The sequence below is a fragment of the Pungitius pungitius genome, chromosome 14 (assembly GCF_949316345.1).
Source record: "Pungitius pungitius chromosome 14, fPunPun2.1, whole genome shotgun sequence".
Classification (NCBI taxonomy): domain Eukaryota; kingdom Metazoa; phylum Chordata; class Actinopteri; order Perciformes; family Gasterosteidae; genus Pungitius; species Pungitius pungitius.
Genome location: NC_084913.1, coordinates 10,058,131 through 10,083,757, shown reverse-complemented (window position 1 = coordinate 10,083,757; position 25,627 = coordinate 10,058,131). Strand labels below are relative to the sequence as shown.

Below are 25,627 nucleotides of genomic sequence, written 5' to 3'. Positions count from 1 at the left end.
AGAAGGTGACCAGGTAGCGCCGTTCCCGCTCATAACCCGAATCGGTCAGTAATCCTGGTAGCGGAGCCCCTTATCTGAGGCCTTGCCTTAATTCTTTCACCAACTTCTTCTTTTACAACAGATGATGTTAGACGGACAAAGCCCAGACCCCTAATAGAAATAGTTCCAGAAGATCCCTAATGTCTTTTTATGGAGAGAACCGACGGCGAGGCATGTGTAAGGTTGTGTGTGCTGTGGGATTCGGTCCAATTGGTTTTATGGCTTCTATTGTGTCTTCTGATGAAACATCTGTGCACATTTGTCGACAGACTTGAAATGAGAGCACTGGGTGCATACATGTCTTACGCACGAGGAGCAGCCTGACTCTGTGCTGCGTTTTCTCCAGGGAGGCACATGTCCTGTGAACACACCGGCTATTCGGAGCACTTTAGTCAGGGCTGTCTGCGCTCCGGGGAACCTTTGAAGAGAAAGCTGTGCAGCAAAACGCGTGTGTGCAAACAAAAAAGCACTTCAAGAACTTTGATCTATTATTAGTTTAAAAAGGGATGGATAGATGAAAGGCAATAGTAGGGGGATTGTTTCATACGGACGATATTCTACTCACACCAAACTACACTACACACCAAAAATGACAAATAGAATAATCGAGAAACCTTTGTGATTGTATAAGTCATCTCATTTGATTTTGTTTAAAATATCAAATATAATTGAATTAAATTAGTAATCTATGATTACTAAATTCTCATTTGTTGAATGTACAACATGCATTCTTGGTATTATATTTTTGTTTTTATGTGCCTTGAATAAGAATTCAACAAGTATATTTTGGCTCTAATGGTTGTCCATATAAATGAGTCCCAAACGGTCCTTTTTAGTTAACATTATGCCTTCCACATTTACTGATCATCTGCATATATTACAGTACTTATTAACGGCATCGACGAGTTCAAGCATGATTTATTTGTGTTAATGGAAAAATCTTCTCCCTTCTAATGGGTCCCTGGCCACAAAAAGTCAAAGAACCCCCCAGTGTAACCATGTGATGGTTTAGCCCGCCGCCACTGTGCTGCTCGAAAGCCCATGTGACCTTTCACCCTGACACCGCAGGACGGTGTGAACGAGCGAGGTCGCCATGAGCTGCAGCCTGACGGGAGTTGAGGAATCTGACTTGGCGGCTCTGAATAGCGAGCACCTGCACTCCTCACGGAAACCAGTGAGATTGAGGGATGGAGAGGAGGGGAGGAAAGAGAATGAGTATCCAGCGCCGAAATTGGCAACAGGAGACCCCACCTGCTACAAGCCTTTGAGCCTTAAAAAAAACACTCCTTCCTTCCTCCAGCCCCCCCCCCCCCCCCCCCCCCCAACCACCACTATCACACACACACACCTCAATGCTCACACGCAGACAAACACACACACGCTAGTTCAACAGGCTTTATTCATGTTATTTGTCTTGCTAATGTGCAGAATGTCAGGGAGAATCAGACCTAATGCAGGGAGACCGCAAACTCTGAGCTGCGTGGTCTCAAACACTCGGCCAGAATCGCACCGGGAGTCCGATGAGACGGAATGAGAGAGAAAAGGGAGCCAGAACGATGGGGGCAGAGAGGGAGAATGGTTGGGGATTGTTTTACAAACAGAATTCCTTTAATTAATCACCCTGTTTGAACAGCTGGCCTTCTCAAGACAGGTCGTAACGGGATCCCTACGTGGAAGTGCGGATTACAGACGCAGATTCGGCAGAAAAATATTAGCTGTCAAACGCTGCAGCCGAGAGGTGCAGGAGAAGGGCCCCTGTTTCCTGGTGGTGAGAGAGTCCCAGACGGGGGGGGGGGGGGTGTGTGGAGGGGGCGACATGGTTGCTTAACATGGCTCCCCCGAGGACTCAGGCAGCACAAGGCAACACGGGGGCCTTTGGTCGTCCCGCAGGGCCGAGTCCGCTGCAGCAGTTTGGGGAAGGGGTTCAGATATAGGGTCAGGCTCTGATATGGGACTGGAAACATTGAGACCCCCGTGTTAGCATTTATGTACAGGTCGCACATAAACAACCGCGAGCAGCTGTCAAGAGAGTAGGCGGCGTCCCAATCGTACATGTTTATTACCAATGTCCCCGTAGAGGGGTTTGACATCACGGTTAAGAATGTGGCTGTGAAATAGTTGGCTACCTACTACTACTTTTGTTTTGTGTGTATATTGGTTTTTGTCAATTACATTTAATCACAAATATCCATCGTCACAAGGTTTGAGGATTCTGAGGGGCCCCTTGTTTTCCTCTTTTGTCCTCATTGTTGGATTCGCTAAGGGAGGAAATGCAATGGCATGGTGCTTTGGCAAAAACTTCAACCTAAAAAGGTTGACACGTAGAGAGAGACTGAAAACCGGCGAATTAATATTTTTGCAACAACTTTATTCCTCTGATCAGGAATCAGGAAACGTTTATTGCCATCATATGTCAGACATACATGGAATTTGACTTGGCGGTTGGTGCATGACGGACGACAGAACAATAATGAACAACAGACAACGTAGTGCAGCAATAAGATAAAAATAATAATAAAAATATAATAAAATATAAATGTAATATATAAAATATATGCTATGGGTTAGTCTGGATTGGCAGAGAAATCAGAAATCACAACGCCAGCCAATTCTTAGTCTCCTCCCCACCCACCTTTACACCTGCTCCCCTCGGCCCAGTGTGGCATACCGGCCCACTTCCGTTCATGGTTTGCATCGTGCTCCTGGTTTGACTTACTTTAGGTTCAAAACGACTTTTACTGTCTTCACAGTAGATGATGATGATGATAGAAGGTGGCGGTTACACTGTTTTGTAGATTGACATAAACATAAACATGGATAAAGATGCATGATTTATTACTTCTTCAGCCTCGTCTTCCCTTCCCCTTTCCTATGTCTCTCTCTCTCTCTCTCTCTCTCTCTCTCTCTCTCTCTCTCTCTCTATCCAAATGTATTAGCCTCCATATCTCGTTCTGTCCTGTCCGTGCAGCAATAGAAAGGGACGTAGTGTGGGCATAGGTGCTTGATGTTCACTTGCGCTGTATATACATGCAGAGAGGGACCAAACGCTCACCGACCACACACACACATTCACAACAGCATACACACATAACCGAGAAGTACCACTGTAATTGTGTAAACAACAATATCACTCCCAGGCCTTCCACTCCCTATTCTCTCATGTCCATGATGTAATTACCAAGCCACTTGATAAGTCGTTATAGTGTTATAAGCGTAGTGTTATAGCGCTCAAATCTACAAAGTGAGATCAACCCGTTCTAAACCACAATCTCATCTGCTCTTTTTTAATGAATGCAATTCACAGGCCAATCATTTCATGAAGCCAAAGCAAAGACATTGATATACACCAAAGAAGGAAGAGACCTGCCTGGACAATGGCGTACAAGCCTTTTTGAACATCTGTTGAGCTTTCCTTTGAGAGTGGTGCTTTTCTGGCTTCTTCTATGTATCCCAATAGGGAGGCAGAAGCTTGTCCAGTGAACCATGATCAGTTCAAAGCGCAGCAAGGAGTTTGAGGAGTGTTGAGGACGATGATGTATAGTCGACTGGACCACCGGGGTCATGGCTTTGGTGTAACCCCTTCTGTGTATGTGTGTGAAAAGACCCCTCCCCATAGCAGACATTAAGTATTTATGGGATTGCTTGGTGAATGGATGAACTTTTCTAACAGCCTACTCATTAGTTCAAATGCTGTAAAACTAATACCTGTACATAATGTTACGAACGTGATATTCATTAGAACAAGCACAGAGAGATGCCACAAATGTGACGACATTATTATAATGACATCCAGGATGACATCGTCTTGTCCGGACCAACATAAACACTTATCGAGAACATGGGCGGGGAGGAAAATTAAAGGGGCACTTAAGCCATTAAGCACTGCACTTAAAGATACTTTGGAGACTCACAAGAGACACAGCAGGTATAATTGGTCACAGTGACGAAGTTGTTCGCATTTCCACAAGTAATGAACTAGTTTAGCAGCAATTCCCTCCTTTAAATTTGTCTTTTTAATCCTTTGGATCATCACACCAGAGTTTGTAACCCATTCTTTTTGTTTTCAAAAAATGTTCATCTGAAGCTCGAGTGGAGATGCCAGTTAGTCTGCAAACCCTGAACATCAAACAAACAAACAAGCAGAGACCAGTGTTGAAAAACGTCCCAAAGTGGTGTCGAGTTATTTTGTAGTTACGCGTTTTCCGAACTTACACGACTTGTTTACTGCAACAAAAGTGCAGCGCCATGTTTAGACGTGAAAGGCTACCAAGTGCGTTGGAAAGTGTCTTCAAGCCACCTGACCAAGCAGGTTTTAATGAGAATGGGTGGTAGGTATTTAATCCCCATGACATCACCAGGGTTGTTTTTCCAGACCTTGGAAAGCCCCATTCACATACACCTTGTTTTTAGCAATCCTTATTGTAAACTGAACTTCATGTGTCAAACTGAAGGAGAATCCCTTTAAGGAGGCCACATTCAGAAAGTGTCATATGAAGGCTTATGTGTATCCACTGTGGCTTTGTTTTATTCATCTATTTCTAAATATGCATTCAGATTAAATAGGTTACAGCGACATCGTGGGGGAAAAAGCTGAACAAAACTCCACACAGAGTGAGAAGAGATCGGGATGCAACACTGTGACTGGAAAACGCTATAAAAATATCCCAAGATGTTTGTGCACACATGGCAGAAATGAACAAAAGTTTTGCTTTCTTCAAATATGTCTCCAAGAACTTCCCTAAAATTTCATTTGCGGAAGTTAAACAACAATTTTGAGTCGGCACTCGATGCGACATCCCACTCGACTCCAAGGATGCTTTCGCGGGACGAGGTGCTTTGTTTTCTCCTCCTCGCAGTCTTGTGTCTGCATGCTCGTGGGTTTTCGTGACAGTGCATGTTATTGACTTTTATACGGTTGCAAATCTGTACCATGTTAGCCGTGTTCGTGCAGTTTCGTGGGTGTGTTTTCCTCCATTACTCAGAGAATATGTGTGTGATTAAATATTTGAGAGAGTCCGTGAATGCCCCACCCCTTTATTTCTCTCTTAAGCGGTTGTTTGTGTGTGTCTGCTCTTAATGAATACAGCCACAGGATAAACAGCGACATAATAAAACAAGTACAAAGAAGCACGTCTGTGGGGTACTGAGCAACGGATAAAGAGAGGATTGGGAGAGTGGAACACAAGACAGGAGAGGGCAACAGAAAAGACAAGAGGGTTCAAGGTGTGAGAAAAAGTCGAGGCCGGGAGGGAGACGCGTCTCACTTCAGCGGCTCGGCTGGGAGACTCCAGGGGCTCCCACGTCCCTCGGCTCTCTCCGTGGGACGACCCTGCTCTGTCTGCATCGGGAGAGAGGAAACGGACGAAGGATTTACTGTTGGGTCCTGACTTGTACACATTCCTGGTGTTGTTTTTCTCCCCTCGGCCCCTTCGGCCATACCAAAGGCCTCTAAAACAACAGGCTGTCAGGTTGTGACAGCTGGCTTCAAACAGCTCCTACAGCAGCCCCGCACCAGGTTCCCAGCCTCGCACTGGAGCCGTGCGTGTGTGTGTTTGTATCTGAGCGTGCATTATGCCGTTACTGTATGTGTGTGTGTGTGTGTGGGGGGGGGGGGGGGGGGGGAGGCGGTTAAGTGTTTGTTTGGTCTGCACATGTGGATGTATGGCCGTCTGTGTCTGTGTGTATCTATCAATTTGAGATAAGTAGGACTTCAGTCGCTGAGACTTAACATTTAAACCCCTTTGGTGTGTGTGTGTGTGTGTGTCACATTCTCACACACCCAAACACGCCGCCTTATTCCCAGCGATGAGCCCAGGTGGCAGAGTGGCTTTGAAGCGCTGTGAGCCTCCTTATGATTCCCCTGGCCATCCAGGTGTGCGTGGGCTGGCCCCTATGTCTCAGTCAGAGCAGGCCCTTTTTGTCTGAGGTTTGTCAACCAGGAGAACACCATTGATCCCCGTGAGCACCCCCCCCCCCCCCCCCCCCCGCCCCCTCCCCACTCCCCTTCAGAGGGCAACCACACCTCTGACATGCTCTCTATAGCTTCAGATGTGGGAGCTGGAAGAAACCAAAGCTGTTTGGAGGATGGAGGGGTTCTGCAGGGGTTGTGGGCGGAGAGAAGGGCTCCTTCAGGTGAGGAGGAGCTGCCCCTCTTAGCACTAATGGGATAATTGTTTGCACTCCACAGGTGCTCACCGTCCAAATGAGGTCACAACTCAAGTGTGGCTCTTCAAAAGTGGAGGAAGGTTGGAATTTTTTTCGACAGAGGACTGCCAGATGGGAAACAAACAAGCGCAGACAAGGACACACTAATGCAACGATTGCAATGTTTAAATCATTCAAGACACGGAAAAATGGGTACTAGTTTCTTAATTAGCTATTTTACAAAAACTTTAATCATTCAAGTTTTTGCAATTGCCAAAACAGAAGTTCTGAAACTAGGGCCCTCTCGTTCGAAACTCTGCACAAACAAGACACGAAACATCTTATATGTACGGCAGAAGTTGACACTCCTTTCAAACCTTTTGAGAAAATGTTATTTTTTAAATCACAGGCATGCAAAAAAAAACAAAATACTAATTTCTCGCCAAACTATTCACAGATATGTGAAACACTCATTCATAGCACGCTGTAAGTATTAACTACAAAGACCCACGCAATGAGGAAATGATCAAATGCTCATCCTCAATAACCATTGAAGTATCAGACACAATTTACTTATGAACACGTAATACATTTGTCATATTGTAAACTAAATATTATCAAAATTCTTAATTGAGATCATTTCCTTGCTTGATTGATGTGACCATTGGTGCGGCAAAGTATCAAGGTTGTAGAGAAGGAGAGATAAATCGTAGTGGCTTTTTAAAGCCTTTTACATTTTAAAGAGTCTTATATTACTTCCCCCTTGACATCTCTGTTGTTTTTTAGCCACAGACCTCAACCACACTAATGCCCGCACCCGCAAAATCAACTTGATGAAATGGAAACCGTGAAGCTCAACTCGACTTTACCTTCTGCCTGTAAACATTTATGTCGACGTATTCCACGTAGCCTTTGTTGTAACTCTATCTTTGTGCACTTCCATTTGAACTGTTATTGAGCTGAAGTTCCTACTTTTACCCAGCGGAGATGAACCCTCCTGCCACTGAGGAAGTTCATATACACCTTTTGTGCATTCAGGTTTGTCTCTGCGTGGCCGTTAAGTTGTGGGTGATTTCCTAGCAGCCCTGCGGTCCTCTGTTTTCTCAAAGGAAAGTCATATATTAACTTGCCCCCCCCCCCCCCCCCGCCCATCCATTGGGAGGTCAATGTCCCAGGTCAGCTACAGTCTTGCGCTTGCTCATCGACACTCCAGCAGGGCAGTTAAAGTTCAGAGAGGAAAATAGTGCTCTTAAGTGTTTTCTTCAGTGATTGTACATTAAAACATGTTTAGATCACTGAAGTGCACTTTGGAAACTATAATGTGGAATTTAAAAACAATCCTTCAGGCCCCGTCTCTCGTCTGCTGCTTTAGGCCTGAAGCCACAGTGCAGACTGAATTCACAATGGGAGACATCACAGAGTCACAGCCTGTAAATGTTAGCTTTAGTTTCTTTTACATCAACAGTTTATCCATCTCTAATTGGAACGTGGCCCCCCCCTCCTTCCTCTTTCTATCCAAACACAAAGACATGCACGCACACACACGCACAGTCATGAGTCCAGATATAGTCACACAGTCGGGCATGCACGTACACATCAGATGGAATCATGGGAACATCTGGAGGAGCTCATCCAATGCACAGACAAACGCTTCCTGGAGAGCACAAGAAGAACCATCAGAGAGCCTTCAAACAGCCCGCCACTGCTAACACAAACAGACACACACACACACACACACACCTCTTGGCTGCAGAGGTAAAGACCAGATCAGATGAGTGCAGCGAACAAAGAGTGTCTCTTTGCCCTCAAAAGTATTGCAGCACTTAAGGTTAACTCTCCGGGTCCACGGGATGTCTTTCTTCTCAGCCAGTATCTCTACACATCTTCAGATACGAGCCGCCCTGCCAGGGTCCCGGGCCCAACAGGACCCAGAGAAAGCCAAGGGATATGAGGGGCTTTTTGTGAAACATTTTCACCATGTCAGGGTCAGGCTGTCTGGCCTCTGACAAGCCCCCCCGGACACCCAGTGTGCTCAAGATCAAGGCACTGCATGTGAAAGTATAAACAGCGTTTTGACATGAGATGGAGAAGTAGGCTGATCATTTTGACTAAGAAAACTTTGTGATGAACAAAAAAGTATAGTTATAAAAGAAGTGTTTTTAAGGGAGGAAAATCTACTTTTTTTAATGATGCTCGTCATATTTTATTATGACCTGAGAGAAGTGGTTTGTTTGGCATTATGATGAAATCCTTATATTGAAAATCAAAAACCAAAGTAACAAACGTCATATCTGCCAGCGAACTTGTCAAATCAGTTTCATTTATAAAAGCCAAAATCAATAATTTGGCTGAAAGGGCTTCAACAAAGATAAAATGCATATTCCAATAGATCATTTTCGAAATAAATTATTCAGACCAAACTTATTATTCCTCGCTACCATTGCTCAAATCACGGTGGGTTTAAGAAAAGTTTGCAGTGCCGCCTTTCAACACAAAACAATTCAATTCTGGAAAATGTCTTAATGACAAAATCTCTTTCAGCATTCAACCAAAGTCTCTCCTTTCCCTCCATCTCTCTAATTCTCCGTCAGACACGGCAGAAAAACACAGTTTATCATTATCGCCCCCTCTCACCTGAGACCTCACCTCTTGTCTCCCCTCCTGTCTACTTCCTGACACCCCCTCTCTCCGCCCCCCCCCCCCCCCTCCCCCCGCTCGGCCCTTTCACCCTTCCTCTCCCCTGCCACTACCCATCCCTCCACACGTCCCCCCCCCCTCCCCCTCCTCACCTCTCTACCACCTAGTGAGCACATTTCCTTGCTCCCTCCCCGGCCAACAAAGGGGGGTAAAAAAGCTTTTACTCATTAGCGGGTGACCCTTGCCCCCGGGCCACATTTTAAGAGGCTCTACTTGACTCCTGACATGGCCGTCAGCAATCAAAACATGTGCGTTCAGTGCATGCGGACCTGTGTATTGATGCTTGGCTCTATGTGTGTGTGACAGCGGCCTGACAGGAGACAGACAGGTCCACTAACTAGCTGCACAGCCTCCGCGGTGGTTTGTCCGTCCCTGGGCCGGACGCTGGCGGTGGTTCCCCACGATGGAGATGGATCGCTCTCTCTTTTGTACTCCTCATGTGGCCCCTGTTTCGCCAGAAGCCCCATTAGCCTTATCACCAATGTGTGTGTGTGTGTGTGTGTGTGTGTGTGTTTAGTCGTTGGGAAAGGTGAAGGGTTTGGGCATAGCGTGTCAGAGTCGGTGCTTAATTGTGTTGATGCTTTTCTAATTGCTCGCAGAAGTTGGATGTGGTAAGCTTGTTTAAAATCAGATGTGTTTGTGTTTCTAATTTCGCCGACAGGATGCAACACACATACTTTGTTTATTTCCCTCTTGGCCCGTCTCTCTCTCTCTCTCTCTCTCTCTCCCTCTCTCTTTCTTCCATACAGGCACATACATATTCTTGGGATAATTGGCATAGGTTTTGAAATAATTCATATGATTTTTGGTGAGATAGGAGAATTGTCGACTTGAAAACGTGTGCTAACCCGGGGCTATCCTCTGGCCTGGTCAGCCTTTTAATGAGGAAGCTGACAGCATGTTCCCTGGGGCAGGGTGCTGCTACTGTAGTAATAGCCCCTCTTTGCTGACAGATTCATGCACAGTGCTTGTTTGAAGCTGCTTCTATCGTGGCTAATATGCTTTTGAAGGTTTTCCTTTCAACAAAAACAAAGCTTTTGAAGGCACAGCAAACCAAGTAATTAATGTCCACTTCAACCTGTTTTACTGTGTGATAATGTGGCATAGATGACCGGCTGAGTTTTTTCTGGGGGGTTTTGCCAAATGGAAGGTAGTCTGGAGAGTTTGGGAGAGGCAGGGAGTGTCTTTAAACCTTTTGTCATTCATTTGAGAATTTTTGTAAATAGCTATATATTAAACTGAAGGCTGTCATGTCACAGGTCATCATTTAACTGAATTGGGGGACAGTCAGACATTCCCTATCACATATAACTCTATTTTGACCACGAGAGACCTGGTTAGAGTAAAAAAGAATGTCATAGTTGGGCTGAAAGTGAGTACCCATGATGCATAACGTAAGCTCCCAACGTCAGTAAAAATCACATGACCTTTGGTTTCAAACAGGACATGAATGTCGACCCCCGGAGAAGCAATGTTTGTTTGAATCCACTACACTTTCCTCCCCCCCTAAAAGGGCTTTTTTGCTCTGAGTGTTGGATAATGACGCAAATGGGTTGGAAACGGAGTTAGTTGAAAGCCCCTCGTATCTCATAAAGACGTTGAATGGTGCCTCGTACGTCCGTATCAAGATGCCGGTGACCATTGCAGAAGCTTAGATATTTAACGCCCTGTCAGTGAGACCAGGCAGAATTAATTTATATATTTATTTATTTATTACAAATAAGTGAAATCCAGACTCAGAGCCACACAGGGCCAGAGCTAGACGGATTAGGAGGAATTTGTTGGTGGATGTCTTGCCTGGGGACAGTGCTCTCCAGGCCACCACCCAACCCCCGGTTATGGGACAAGATTTATTCTCAACCTCTGCGTTGATGTTTAACACGAAAGCCGGCAACATTGCGCGCTGAGCAACAACAGTGACATGTGGCCACCAGACTCCTTTCGAGCCTTTTCCACCCCCCACCCAACCCCACACCTCCGCCCTCCGCTGCTCCTGCTGTTCTTCTGAAAACATTTGGTCCCACGGCATGAGCAAACACGCTTGGCCATCTTTCCTGTGAAACCTGCAGAATGGAAGGACGCCCCCCCCCCCCCGTGTCTCCCTCCCTCTTTGCATGGCCCACGCCAAACTCCTCTAACTCCTTTCTTGTGAGACAACAAACCTTGATGTTTGGCTTTCTGTGACCTTTGAAAGGTATGTTAATGGGCCCATCTTCCCACTACTGAAATGTTTGGTGGGGCCGGTTACTTTTATCTCTTAAAGTTTAAATGTCTGATCCTGCTTGAAAAGGCTACCCTCTAGTGTTGAAAGTCATTATGGCTCATTCCAAGGCTTTTAAAAGTCTCCGTCCACTTAAACTAGGATTAATCAAAGCTCACACACGTACCATCACAACAACTCTGAAACATTATAACCTGCTGCTGATTTAAGAAAACCCCAAATGATTCAAATAATCTTAATAAGTCAGTTTCACACTGTTTATTTGGACGTGCAGTTACAATACGCACATTGCTATTGACTATCCATATGTATTATTCATATATAGTTTTATTAGTACTCTTTGCCTGAGCTGTTCCTCACTTTCACCTTCCAACTACAATCTGTAAAAGTGTTTACCTGCTTTCCAGACGTAGCCGTTTATGCATTCAACATAAACAGTTGCAGCAACTTAGAAATTCTTTCTCCTCTGACCCGGGTGTTAGGGAGGGGGTGGGTAATTGTGATGTAGTCAATAATTTGAGAAGATAAAGGTCAAGAACATTAACATCACATGTACAAGAGTTAACCTCGCGCCTCTCACCTTGTTACCTCTCAATGTGCCTTGCAGGGCATACAGCTACAGCAAAGATAGAAAAATAAATGATATTTAGATTGAAATCTGGAATAATAAGAAATGGAAAAGAAAGATGGGAGTGAATGGGATATCGTAGCACATCATTTTAAAAAAGGTGTGTTTGCATAGATTAAAAAGACAAAAAAAGCTTTCATTTTTCTAGATTTTTAAATGAGTGAGAGTTTCATGACGTTTTTTGTATTAACAACTAAATGAACTGCTGTGCGGTGTCGCCTGTGATGACAAACCCACGATATTTTCCTGCTGTGCAGTATCCTACGCAACATAGCTTATTTTTTGGCTCTTTGTTTGTGTCTTATAGTCTACTTATCACACTTATCACACTTTTCTTCTCAACCGCCTTTTAGCAAAAGGATGTCTGATAACTCCGTTATTTTACCTGCTCGGCAGCAAACTGACAGGCAAAGATAGCAAAAAACTACAACTACAACAAACTAAACGAGTAATGAAGATAAACTTGTTCCTTTCTGGGCAAACTGACCCTTCACAGATCTTCTTATGCAGCCCTAATGTCCCCAAGGATGTGTCGCGCCAGTTTGGCCCAAATCATTTGAGAGGAGATCTTCTGTCCTGCGTTTAATATGTGTACTGGGTTCAAAAGAGTTCAAATGTCAGTCATTGGCATTCAGTACAAAATGAACAAACATTGCAAAAACATGCATTTGACAAAACTCCACACACCGGACTTTGCGAGGTCGCCGCGCTGTGTTCGGCCTGGTCAGTCACACATTCAAGGCCCTCGGCTCTCAAACCAGGTGATGACAGCATTATTGTGGTAGGGTCCCCGAAGGGTTATGGTCAGTGTATTAAAACGTTTTTACAGGCCCTGACGGCCGAGAAGTGAGAAAGGCTCCTTTTTCACCTGCTCTGCTCGCACAGCCACAGTCCCATGGTTGTGTGAGGTCTTTGTTGAGCTCTTCATTTGTCTCCCTCGCCGCGAACGGTGGAATACAGTAAATATTTGAGAGAGTTATGGCCGGGATCAAATTAATTACTTTCAGTCTCGAGTTTCTGCAATGCGTCCTTTGTTCCCCCGGAGAAGTCACACAACATTAACAAGCTGTCAAGCTGTGAGCCGACATGGTTTCTCTCAGTGACTCGTTGTTGGTTTTGCCTTAGCAGTCAGTGTGTTTCTGTTCCTCTGTGTGAGGACACAACGACGTTGAAGAATGCCCACGCTGGTACTCAGTGAATCTTTCCATGTCCTCGTGTGAGAGCAGAAGCAGAATAAGAGGAGGAAACGGTGACAGTGAAGCGGCTTGAGAGTAAGAAGGTGGGGGGAGCAGTAGAGCCTGACTAAACCAAGCGCTTGTACATAAATTGACATGTGCAATTAGGGAGATGTACACAGTCCCCCCGGTCTGTTTAAGATCTGGAATAGTTTCCTAACAGCTTCAAGATGCCATGTTTTGGCTGTGGTTTCAAATCTAAAACGGATTTGACCTTGTTGAATAATAGCGCCGGTGAAGTTTCCTCTATTCTCTTTGGCAGAAGTCCAACTACATACATGACAGCGAACACAGAACAAGGTTGGTCTCAGTTGGAATCTGATGAATGGTGGATAAAATTGTGGCCTAGACTTGAATTCATAACATTGGACTTTGCAAGGTGGTCATTTCCTGTTTAAATGGCGCATAGAGATGGAGCGGGCATTAAAAGTGGAGGAGCTGAAGGTTTGCCCTGGAACCTTCAATTGCATCGGGCTATTTCCTCCTACTTCATCAAGCCCATACTCGCACATCAAGGGCTATTAGCACTTTAGTGGCAGACCTTCACTCCAGAGTGGCATCTCATGGGTTAAAGACAGCTGCTAACATCTGTAGCGTTTCATTTTGACGCCTAGCAGGAGAATGAGCAGCATTGGTGGAGAGGGGGCTGGCAGGCCCGCATATTTCAGCCCAGTGTTCACAGAGAAAGCTTTCCGGTCGGCCATGTGGACTCAATGATGGCGTCAAGGGGTGTGCTGTGCTCCTACAAAATATTAAATCTGCTCGGCCCCCAAGTGTGGACAGACCACCTGCAACAAGCGTGGCGTGCGGCGAGCCCGGAGATCAGATGTCCCTTAGCAACACGCATGCACAAACACACAGATGTGTGCACGAGAAACATTCTACTGACCGATGTCCCAGCAGAGGATAAACTTGTAGGTCTGCATGTGGTTACAGTACTGGACATAAACTCATAAACAGAAAAACACTGAGAACATGGAAACGCTCAAACTGATGTGCGACGTGGGAGGAGATATTCTCACAAAAACATGTTTCCTCCACGTCATAAAAGGAAGGATTAGGGCTGGACATTTGTTATGCGTAATGCTTCTCTGGTATATAGCTGTAAAGTCACAGTGATGTGTAAAGGTTCATTTCACTTATATTTAACTCAACGAACAATGGTTACGATCCACAAAAGCAGTGAACCGTGATGAAGAATTGTATTGCTTTTGTGTTTTTTTTTTTATCTTGGAACTTTACGAGTCCAAAAAGAAACCTGATCTTACTTTGAAAAGCAGCCCAGGACGGCGGGTGCTTGTCGACTGCCGTCCTCTTCAGGGCCTCGTTCGTTTAGACGTCGTGCGGTCGCTGCTAAGCTTCCCCTCTGCTCCCCTGAGGCATCTCTGCCTGCCCAGATGTGCAGCTGCTTTTGTGCAGCAGCAATAAAAACAACTGGCCTGGCCTCCACATCCTCAAAACGAACATATGGGGTCGCAATTCTCACAATATGCAGCTCTTAAGGAGAGAACTCCATGCCCCAGATAATCAGATTTCCCACACAAAAGGTTCAAAGCTGTTTATTTTCTTATTTCTTATTGAAAGAAGCAAAAGCATAATCACAATGCTTGTAATGATGAGGCAGGTGGTGTTTTTAGAGTTGTGTATAGTTGGGTACACTTTGCTTTTCCATCTCTTCTATATGGATATAGAAATATTGATGCATTAAAGTAAACAGATCCTAAACGTATCTCATTCCTTTAAAGATGGCATCTGAATTACATCATTTGTAAAATATGTATAAATGTATAAATTGGATGATCAAATGTCAATCAAACCTTAATATCAGCAGCTCAGTGACTGTTGCAGTACCTTTGGCCATTCCATGGACACAAGCGCCTCCCTGTGGTCACTTTGTGTCAGTGAATCTTATGTACATAACACAAGTTATCCAGATGAGACATAGCAAAATAATGTAATTAGATTAGATTCAACTTTAAAATGAACTACGCAATCATCTTGTCTTGTATTTTACTTTACTTTTACTTACATGAACTTTATGTTTAACTCTACACAGCAAAATCCTGAGAGTTAATTTTTCGGTGTTAGGCAAAAGTGTTGAAGTGCAGAGTTGAAATCACACTGCAAACTCTTACAGAGTCAATTGTACAAAAGAGCTGGAGTCAATATCCAGTGTCAGGATCAGATTCATATGCAGCACTTAGTAGAGTTAAACTAACTCTTTGGTAGGTTTGAAATGTAACTGAACAGTGTCACACTTCTTGGTGTAGGGCTTAACTCTATGTACTGTGGGGCATGGATTGTAGAGGGTGTGCTGGGATCCATGAGGTTGGTGGTTCAAACCCTGGCTCCATGTTCCATGTCAAAGTGTCCCTGAGCAATACACCTCACCCCGAATTGCTCCCTGGGCTAAAATGATGTTGTATCTAACAATGAGCAGATTTATTTTTGACACTTATTCAGAGTTAAATTGTTAACACTTCGTTGAGTGTTGATTCAACACTGACAAGATTGGGACAATATAAACACCAGTTGAAATTGAATCTCACAGAGTCAATTTAACTCTTTGAAATTTGCTGTGTACCAGACAAATTAAATCTTTTTTGGAGGACACTTTTTAATAATTGGCCGGCCTGTTAATGCTTTGATCAATTCTGTTTTTTCTTGTGACTGAATCTTTCTAGTTGTCTCTTACAATGCTTTTGGTTTAACTTTATAGTATCTGGTTAGTAATCAATATCAAACTTTAATGTTCAATACTTTTTTACAGACCATGTCCTATCGTTGACCTTTAATAGAAGTGTATTTACCACAAATAGGTGTTTGCCAAAACACAATTCTTGTACAAAGGCCCTCTACACAAAAGTATTTAGACAAACTAGAACATTTTGCAAGGAATTTTGACAGTGAGACTGCCGGAAGACGTTTATCATTATCCTTATTATCTTATTAGCACTGGTGGTAGCGGGAATGGAAGTAGTAGTAGTAGCATTAATAATAAGATTTATAGTAGTTGTATTACTTTTAGTGTTACCATTTTAGCACTAATACTAGTAGTTGAAGTAATAGTAGCAGTATAAATACTACAAATATTAGCACTATTAGAAAGAGCTGTCACAGAGCATTATGTATTGAATTTAAAACAAATGTTTTTGATCTTTATTTGAAGATTAATTAATCTATGGGAAGTTTTCCATACTACAGGAAAATAATGAAGAGATGTTTAAATATTTGCTTTTGACAAAATGTCTTCTTCCAAAAAGATACTCTTTCTACAGTTGTGAATAGGAGAACTTAGCACTTACACTTGGTGGGTCACAAGGTGGCAGTAGAAGCCTACTGGCATTTTACCATCCACCTTCAAAACTGCAGAGCTTGTCTGTGCACCTGCGTCCTCTGGGCAAAATAGACATGCACTGCGTGCTGGGAAAAAGACAACTGGGCATTCGTAAGGTGTGAAGGTCAACGAGGTCAACTGTTTCCTAAAGTTCCTCATTATAACACAATCGCAGTCGGGTCGTGCAGGCTTGTACCTTGGAGGACATCATTTCGAAATTCATGAAATAGTATAGTTGCAGGTGTTCTCTTCTTGCTCTTTATTATGAAACATGCTGTTTTAAAAGGCAAAACCCTGCAGGGGTTCCATTCATTGCTGCTGACACATGCAGTCATTGACTTGCCCTTGGAATATATTTGTGAATGAACCCGGGCAGAGGAGCCTCTCCTTCCTCGTTTGAATGAATGTCACGGATTACCTAACAGGCAAATCTGGGGGTTTTTTTCTCTCTCATTCAAGAGGCGGTTAGACTGTCGCTTTGTTGCCTTGGAGACTACAAATCAATAGCATCATGCAGTTCATTTTTGCCTATTCCCAACGAGAGGGTTCAGCCGCCTGTGTCGTCATCGTGACTTGGGCTCGAGTCACCTGGGCGCTGATTGGCTGCCGCGGACAAAGCGCTGCCATTGAGGTTCGGTGCCCTGCGCGGGGAGGAGGTGTGTCTCCGGACCGACGAGCACACGCCTCTCGCTTAAATACGCTACGCGGCGGAGGTGATGAGCAAAGGCACCGGATTGCAGGGGCAGCGCACGTAAGACTTGTCGCACAGTTACTTTAGGCTGCACGTCAGCGTGCTACGCGGCCCGGGAAGGAGAATAAATTAAAAAAAAAAAAACAAGTCGGAGAAGAAGTCGAGAGAAGTCCGCCGCTGTCGTTGGATCCCTAATCAGCAGCATTGGCAGCAGGTGTGAATTCATGTCTGTATTTTCTCCTCAGATATACTGGTGAGTGGTCGCATCTTTTCCACTTTGTGTTTGGGAGCGACGCGCCTTCTTTATCAGTTATCAAACATTACTTTAAAAAAAAAAAAATCACTTGTCACCTGGAAGGGAAGAACAACGTAGGTACAATGTGTGGTTGTGTTTTGCTTGGGGATTTTCCTCCACCTTTTTGATTCACCCCCCCTTGTTTCCTTTTTGAGATTTTCTGCGGGGTTTGTAAAGTGTTTGCCAGATTCCAGCTTGATAAATTATGTCAAGTATTACTGTCCTTCCATACGCTTTTTTTTTAGGGATACAATCAAATGTGTGAGGATTTTCCCTTTCTGCCTGCAGGCTTACTTTTGCTGTATCCTTAAACATCCAAGTGAATTAAGAAAGCTGCTTTGCCTCTCTGGTGGTAAACGCTGCAGGTGCATTGTAACTGAAGGAGGGATGCACTCTACTCCTGACAATTACTCCTCTTATTAAATATCCACCTGGCAATCAGCATCCTAGCTGATTTTCTTCTAGAAGAAATTTGGAGAGCCTCTTCGAGCTTGTCATCCCCCTGAATGTCGTCCTGTCTGTAAAGAGGGTTTTTAAACGTGGCGTTGTGAGCTGTTCAAACCTCAGCAGGCTTCGTGCTGTCTCTAGCAGGAAGTTCAGAGTCAACCTTTTACTGTAACCACACTTTGCTCTCTTTGTGCTTACTTTCAGATCTGTGCTCCAGATCTATGCTCTGTTACTTCTGAGAAATTTAACAGGCCTTCTTTATTTGATCTGTGTTGCACTTTTAAGTGTCTGCATTGTGGCTTTTTGCTTTTTGTGAATAGAAAGACTTGTGTTGTGTTCAACACATCGGTAAATCGAGTTAAATGTGACTGATCATGTGTTTTTAATTGGCTGACTCTTACAAAAGGAATCTAGATCAACCCATTCATTACTGCTCTTACTCGTTCCTCATACCAACCACATGCCCAGCGAGATGAATGACTCTGCTGTTGGGAGTGTCAGCGGCTTTGTCCCGTCGCCACACAGGGATTCATGGTGTTGGTAGTAAGAACTACGGCGTGCTGGAGGAGGAACGATGATAACGCAAGATGCATCGTCCCCTCGTGTGCGTTGAGGTTGTTGTGGAGGCCAGTTGGGCTCCTGTCGGCGCCACTACAGGACAAACGGGAGCGAGCGCAGCCGTGGCCTTTTTTATAGACTTGAGACCGCTCCCATGCATAGTTAGTCAGTCGTTTTTTCGTTTTCATGAGCAATAGTTGACAAGTTTCCTAATTGTGTACCATTTGACCAACCTTGTGCGTGTTGTGCGTCACCCTACATGACTGTCTTGTCCTTTGTGTTCATCTGTGCCGTGGCATTCGGAGGTTTGCAGGAAAAGGTATGCATTAGTCAGGAGGTTATTTGATCGGTGGAGGCAGAACGTGCTTAACCTCCGTGTGTGTGTGTGTGTGCTCTTGTAGTCTGGTTCATTACCTGTGGTCCCTGTCGTTCATTCATGAACGCATTGACTGGACTGGACTTAAGGTTTCCTCTACAGGAATCAAGAAGGACTCTCTATTCAGAGCTTCTGCTTGACACTAGAAGCCGTAATAGATGTTTGTGTACTCCCAGGTTGAGTTGTTGGTTGTGCATCACCACTTCCTCCTCATTTTGCCCCTCAATGTTTTATTAGGCCGATGTTCTGTTATTGTTAGCCGAACAGGATGTTTATACGATCTCTGAACAGAAATATGACTGGCAAGGCCTGAGTGTTTATCTTTCATACTCTTCTCTCCTTCTCTTCTCTTGCTCAGGTCTTCACTGTCAATATTCATCCCTCCTTCCCATCTCTGCTGCTTTTTGCATGCCTGCCTCACCCGCTCTTCATTCCCCCTCGAAGATGAAATTACTTTAAAAGAGCAGCCCCGGCTAACGTTATTTTTTTTATGCATAGCCTTCAAGCCCTGAGTCTTATTTTTGGGTTTCTTCATACCTTTTCGACCAAGTGTTCCGTGTAGTCTAACTGGTAAATATAGCCAGACGGCTTTTTGAAATGTTCTCATATATATTGCAGCCCTACACCCTGTCGTGATGTCACTGTTTCCTCATGAAAGATGAGGGATGTGTGCGCGTAATGTAGGGATGGAAAAAGTGATTGATTGAATGCCCTTGCTATAGGGGTTGATGATCTGTGAGTGACTCATGTCACTTGAGTCTCTCCTCCTCGGGATGACTGGGTTCAATGAGTCTCTTTTTTGCATCTGACTACAATGGCTGTATTTTAGAAGATAACATTAAATCGACAAATGGCTCTTTAGAAACCTGTAGATGCACACTGTGGAAACCTAAAAACCCTGCAGGCTTGAACAGGAACAAATTTCTTGGTCCCTGGTCCCCGTAAGTTAGGGGGACTCAAACTATTGCGTTTAAAATAGGACTCGCTGAAAGTTGCATGTCTATGCAAATATAACGTTAAATGCTCAAATCAAGTGCACCACCAGTGGCGAAGAAATGTTAAGATGATGTTTTCCACTGTTGGTCATACCAGTTTTTAGTGATTACGAATTAAATAATATTGATTCATGAATGTTATTTGTCTGGCACTTTTTCTCATAATACAAGCGAGACTTGCTCGTGTTGTGTGGGTGGAAATAATGTTTTAAGAATCACCTGTTTCAATATCCCTTTGAGGTGTATTCTGAGTATCAGAACGTCATCAATTAGGATAAAAAATACTCAACTATTGTCAACTAAACCTATGGAGTTTGTTGTGTCTGTTTGGTGGATACTGGTAGAAAATAAATAAATGCTAAACAGACTTTGAGGCAAGATGTCTCTATAAATACGTCTGGATTGTGAAATGAATTTTGCGGCGCACGCGTTTTCACAAGCACTAAACCGATCCTTTTCTTTACCATTCTGCTAGTCGCTACTCAAAGTAGGTTGTGCACAGCTCCCAAATCTTTCCCTAAAAACCAGGTTTGCATACGATGCTACTTAGCCTCTACTGTTTTTTTGTGTTCTGTTATAGCTGGTAAACAAACCACAAGCTTTTGGGCACTGACCACAAGGCACGCAGCTTTAAATAGAGCATGAGAAGACCGCACAACATCATGTCTCAAGACGATGTCGGTCCTGGGACCTGCTTCACAGCCTTCTTTAAAGCTGCACTATAATGATGTTGGAAAGCAAAGGCACTGAACATGGATAAACAACCTTTTGTTAATTTAATCTAAAATGGAAAGTTTGGCTTTGCTCTTACGGAACGGAGTGCATCATGTTCCACGCAAGTCAAATGCCACAGAACGCCCCCATGACACTCTCACAATGACTGTTCTCTGGTTGATCGTGCAGGAGAACCTCATCGTGTATATAGGAATGGCCACTTTGTGCAAGCCACATCATGAGCTGTGCAGCTTTGCACTGCATTCTGAGCATGAACTGGATCCGAAGTATGTTGTGGTCAAGATGTACAGAGTATAGACAAACTGAGAAAAGCTGTCACCACTTTGACTGTGAAAACGTTTGACAAATGTATTTTTTTTTTTTAACCTTTTACAATTCACAGTATCTGTCATACAACCTGATCCCTTCTATACTGATTATATTAAAATTTTGCAAACTTAATACATTTTTTTTTTCTCTTCTTGCACACATTTGCCCTCCCCATGATCACCACAGTATCTAATCACGCAACTTTGTATCTGTCAACCCTGCAGCCCAGTGTTTGTGCCCAGCCGAGATATGACTGAGGTGATGATCAACAGCACCTCCATGGAGGACATGAGGCTCAGCCCGAGCAAAGACAGACTCTCCTTCCAGGTATGCCAAACAAACTCGCAATTCCCACTTGTACACTTCTGTTCTAAAAACCTAGTACTGGAAACGTTACAAATACATGTGTAAATTCCTAAACCCTTATTTTGTAAACGTTTGACGTTGCGATTGGTCTCTACTGCAAGCCGACAAAGCAAGTGTGATGAAGCCGCCATCAGGGGGTCTTGACAAGATGTTTCCAGAGGCTTTGTTTTAGTGACAGGAGCGTTGGAAGCAAAACTACTTAAACATATAGCCGCTTGTTTTATTTTAGTGTCACGTTTGTATCTAGAAGTTCAAAAAAAGGCCTTCTACCTAAATCCATCCAGAAAACAATGAAATGTATTCAATCAAGACAGTTTGATTGTGGATAGGCCTAATGGTTAGTTAGGCTGCACTGCATAGTTACAGCTAGTGTTGTAAAGTCACAGGTGTGAAAGTTCTTAAAGATGTTTCATCTGCGAAGGCTTTTTCAACCTGCAAAGCTAAAAGGCCATTTCCTTTTTTTTGAAAGATCATTTAATGCAATTGTCATTAATTCATATGAAAGGTTTATGACCGTAGGACTAATACAGTGGACTGATGCCATACTGTATCTAGAAGTAGACTGAGAGGATGTAGGGCTGGCTTCCCTCCACACGGTTCACACCCCAGCTGTGTGTCTGTCTGAGGATGTGAGCAGTGGAAGAAAAAGTTGCCACTGCTCCAGTTTTTCCATCCCTAGTGTGTATTTCCTCACCTTGTCAATACGCCCCAGATCTCCTCAGATGAACTGTACGAAGCGGCCCCCAGTCACTTCTTTCCTTTTGTGTGCTGGATGGGGGGGCTCCGACAGAAATTGTGGAAACATTACTTTCTAGTTACTGATTTATTGAATTACCATCTCAAAAGATAATGTCATATTTCAGGCGTACAGTGTGCCAGTACCACGTTGCCCAGACAATCTTAAAATAGCCTTGATTGTGCCGCTTGGCTGATGCGTCGTTGCTTGCCGCCACTGGAAGTGAAACCAGTTATGACATGTTGGCTTGGGGTCCAAAGGGAAGGTCATTTACTGCCCAACTCCCCTTGGTGCTGACGCACAGAGGATTGGTGATGCAAGCCAGGAAGCGGAGATGTGCACGGGCATGCACACGCATTTAATCGCACCACTTGGCCCGATTCTATTGGCATATGTAGATGCCGCTGAAATACATATAGATCGTTTCATAACCTGACAAATTGTCCCATTCAGAAGACTTATTTCTCTTCTGTCTCTAATGGAATTCAGAGACTGGGACACAGCTGGATCCCCTCTATCTTTTCTCGTCTCAGTTCCTCTCTCCTGCCTCATCTAATGCTTTCTTTCCACTCGGCTCTCTGCCCAGACAGCGACATAGCCTTCCCTCAACCCCCCCACCCCCCTTACAATGTCTTGGAAGTGAAATATGCAGGTCTAAAAATATTCATCCACTTTATCCAAACAACAGCAAAAAAATGCTGTTCTTGGAACAGGAGTGGTAGTCTTTTCCCCCCTGGGCCTTTTCTCTGGTTCCTGAGAACAGGGGGTCTGAGGTTGATGTCCAACTGTGCCAGGACAGGGATGTATGCGATCTCTCATGCCCCCAAGTTTAGATTCAAACTTCCACTGTTACTCAGTATTTATAAGCGGACATACCAGGTTTGATATGCCAATAATGCGGCTGATTGAATGGTTTTATTTTTTCCTAAACCTTTTTTCCAACCGCACCTCCAAAGGGATACAACATTTTCCACACTGAATGCTGGCTGTTATAGAGGATAGATTATTTGATTAAAGGCAACTCATGTCCCAGTAAACCTTTCCCCTGTTTTCTGTGTTTTTTTTTTTTAATTGAGGACTTTTAATGTCCTTATGCGCTTAGTTTTCTGAGTAGTGGGTGACCAAGCACTAGATGAGTTTCTAAGCCGCAACAAGCTGGTTGGTACAATTCCCCGACTGAGCATTTAGATTAAACATGATGCTGCATTTACTGCAAGTCTCGCCTGACATGCCTCATTTACCCATACACAGCTACTGATATCTTGTGCAAATATGTTTTTGGGGGAGCACCTATGTGGAAAGCTGGCTGGGCTGTTAGACTAAAGTGGGCTGGGCAGGTATGCCACTGCATTTTTTTTTTTTTTTTTTTAAGCAACAACTTCCCATCACAGATGTTTAGTCTTCGCACCACTTCCTTCACAGTTGTTTATCCTTGTAGTGATGCCTGCAACACTTCTACAAATATCAGTTCCGGTATCCTTGAGCCTAGTGCACACTTAGGATTTGTGAGCATATTTCTGAGCAATACTTTTTTTTCTTTTCCTAATGGAAACTGCTGACTCTTAGCTTGAAAGGGTAATAAGAGTGTATCCGTCATTGAAAAATGAATATCCAGGATTTGCCACTTTTCTTTTTCAGATATTCCCAGACCCCTCGGACTTTGACCGTTGCTGTAAGCTCAAAGATCGTCTGCCATCCATCGTTGTCGAGCCGACGGAAGGCGAAGTTGAGAGCGGCGAGCTTCGCTGGCCTCCAGAAGAGTTTCTGGTCAGTGAGGGGGAAGAAGAGCAGAATAATGGCGGCATCCAAAATGGACAGCCAACACAGAAATCTCAGCACTAGAGGCTGTGTTGCAGCGCCCATACGCCCTCGTTTGATCCCTTTCTGATAGACTCTTCCAACGCTGGTTACACTGCACCAACGCATTCAGTGTCTCTTGATGCCGTCCTTTTGCCCCTCAACACCAAAGCGTCAAAGCAATACACACAAACCCGCACATTAAATGATTCACTTATACTGCAGACCCGCCAAATCACACACGAACTGATGTGCACATTTACAAACTACACGTTTCCTTCCCTGCTAACCTACGCGTGTGTCTCGGCCCAGAGCGGATGTCCTGTGGGACGGGGGCAGCTCAGTGCTGCGTGGACAGCGCTGGCACCGCAGGAGGCCAACGCTGCTGTGTGTTTCTCCAAAATGGCCGGCGTCATGACCCCAGAGACTTCGTACTCGCATACAGAACTATTGTGGTGCCCTTGAGGATTATTGCAGACATTATCACTGTCCATACGTGTGCTCAATTTTTGGGATTTGTGTTAATTAACTGTGAGCTCCACTGCTGTCTATAGTTTTTCTGTTTCTGAGAAGTGATTGTTTTGTGATTTGTCTGTTTGTGTTGTGTAAAACAGGATCCCGGACTGCTCGTCCAACATAGTATTTGACTTTACGACCTGGAATCATTTAGGAGAAATTGGATGGAAAGCGACATAAACCAGCATTCCCTGCTATACTTGTGCATACGATCATTGTACAAAGGCTTGTTGTGCAGTGAGCAGCATGATGTGATTTCTTTCTCCCCCTTTTTTTTTACCTGTGAGCATTGTGACAAACCACTTTGACTGATAAGTGAAATAGTACAAGATTGAGAACAAAATCAGAATATTGTTCCATTGGGAAACAGCTGACTAAGACTGCAAATTGTTTTTTTTTGTTTTTTTGAAAAAGCAGTTTATAAAGCAATGTACAGACTAATGTAGGATGTGTAAATACTTGTTACCAATGAGCCAACCCCTGAGGCCTTCTAGTGCGCTGATCTGGTTTGTATTATGGGTTCGGTTTACTTTTTAGAGCGACAGTAGGTCTTGTCTTTTTTTTTTCTTTTTCTGAAAATGGCCATACTTTGGACATCACAGAGCGGTTATATGACTATTATATTCTTGGACCATATAGTACTCTTTGCAAATAACATTAGTCTGGTTGTTTTCCATTCGCCATTTATGTAAAATCCTATTTGTTCTCGGGAGATGTTTTTGCAAGTGCAGAAGTTGGTGGGGGGTTTTTGTTCACTTTTTTTTTTTAAACCCTGCTTTGTGTAAAAGTTTTGTGGTTAAAAAAAAAAAAAAAAAAAAAAAAAGTTTCCTTGTGTACACAATGGGAATCCTATTGTACAAGCTTGATTGACATGTCGTTTTTTGTCTTTAAGTTATCGTTTGAGTGGCATTAGGGCTGTGTACAGAACATCTCTCTTTCAACTGTCTGTCACCTACAGGTCCCACGTTGTTGTAAAGCTCAGGGAGATTAGCCGCCATCCTTTGTTTTAGACCACTTTTCTCTGACGATTATAGAAGCTGTAAATAAACATTTGAATTTGCTATCAACGTGACTCCACTATGAGAATAATTGACTGACGTTATTTCCATTTGATGGTGCAAGATTAACTAAATTAGTATTTTAGTTAACCCTTCGGCGCATTGTTTCCAAGAGACTTAACTTCGGTTTGAATGTGCCCCTACTCCTTTCACTTCACCTGCAGTGGTAAAAGGAAAGCAGCAGAACTTCCTGCTAAGAATATCGCTCGTACAGAATCTCTCATAAGTGTATCAATTGACTTTGTAGAAGCGAGAACAGGCCACATGCAACTTCCTGTCTTCTACTTGCGCGCACACACACACACACGCACCCTATGACTTCTACTTCCAGCAAATTCTAATACTGACGAGTTTTCAAGTTCAAATACAAATGTTCAAACAGATATTCAGCATTGTGCAGAATGTTTCACAATTTGACTGCTTCTACCCATAAAGTGCATCACAATG

At 43.8% G+C, this 25,627-nt stretch overlaps 1 protein-coding gene across 3 annotated transcripts; it reads left to right on the top strand.

The window, feature by feature from the left end:
- The first annotated feature begins 16,945 nt into the window (after positions 1 to 16,945).
- On the top strand, positions 16,946 to 24,692 carry lbh (LBH regulator of WNT signaling pathway). 3 transcript variants are annotated; one of them, XM_037486047.2, is made up of 3 exons: positions 16,946 to 17,206; positions 20,932 to 21,034; positions 23,448 to 24,692. In XM_037486047.2, the coding sequence occupies exons 2-3, from the start codon at positions 20,957 to 20,959 to the stop codon at positions 23,649 to 23,651; spliced, it is 282 nt and encodes a 93-aa protein (XP_037341944.2). In that variant the 5' UTR covers positions 16,946 to 17,206; positions 20,932 to 20,956; the 3' UTR covers positions 23,652 to 24,692. The 3 variants fall into 3 exon arrangements, with proteins under 3 accessions (XP_037341944.2, XP_037341943.2, XP_037341945.2); XM_037486046.2 differs by having other exon boundaries at positions 16,949 to 17,245; XM_037486048.2 differs by lacking the exon at positions 16,946 to 17,206 and adding an exon at positions 17,272 to 17,361.
- The last annotated feature ends 935 nt before the right edge of the window (positions 24,693 to 25,627 follow it).

What these genes read in the sequence shown, in the direction of transcription:
- lbh (XM_037486046.2), top strand. Translation starts at nt 17,217, where the DNA reads ATGTCTGTATTTTCTCCTCAGATATACTG. An exon ending in TTTTCTCCTCAGATATACTG is followed by an intron (nt 17,246 to 20,931) that starts GTGAGTGGTCGC and finishes TCAACCCTGCAG; the next exon opens with CCCAGTGTTTGTGCCCAGCC. An exon ending in AAGACAGACTCTCCTTCCAG is followed by an intron (nt 21,035 to 23,447) that starts GTATGCCAAACA and finishes TTTCTTTTTCAG; the next exon opens with ATATTCCCAGACCCCTCGGA.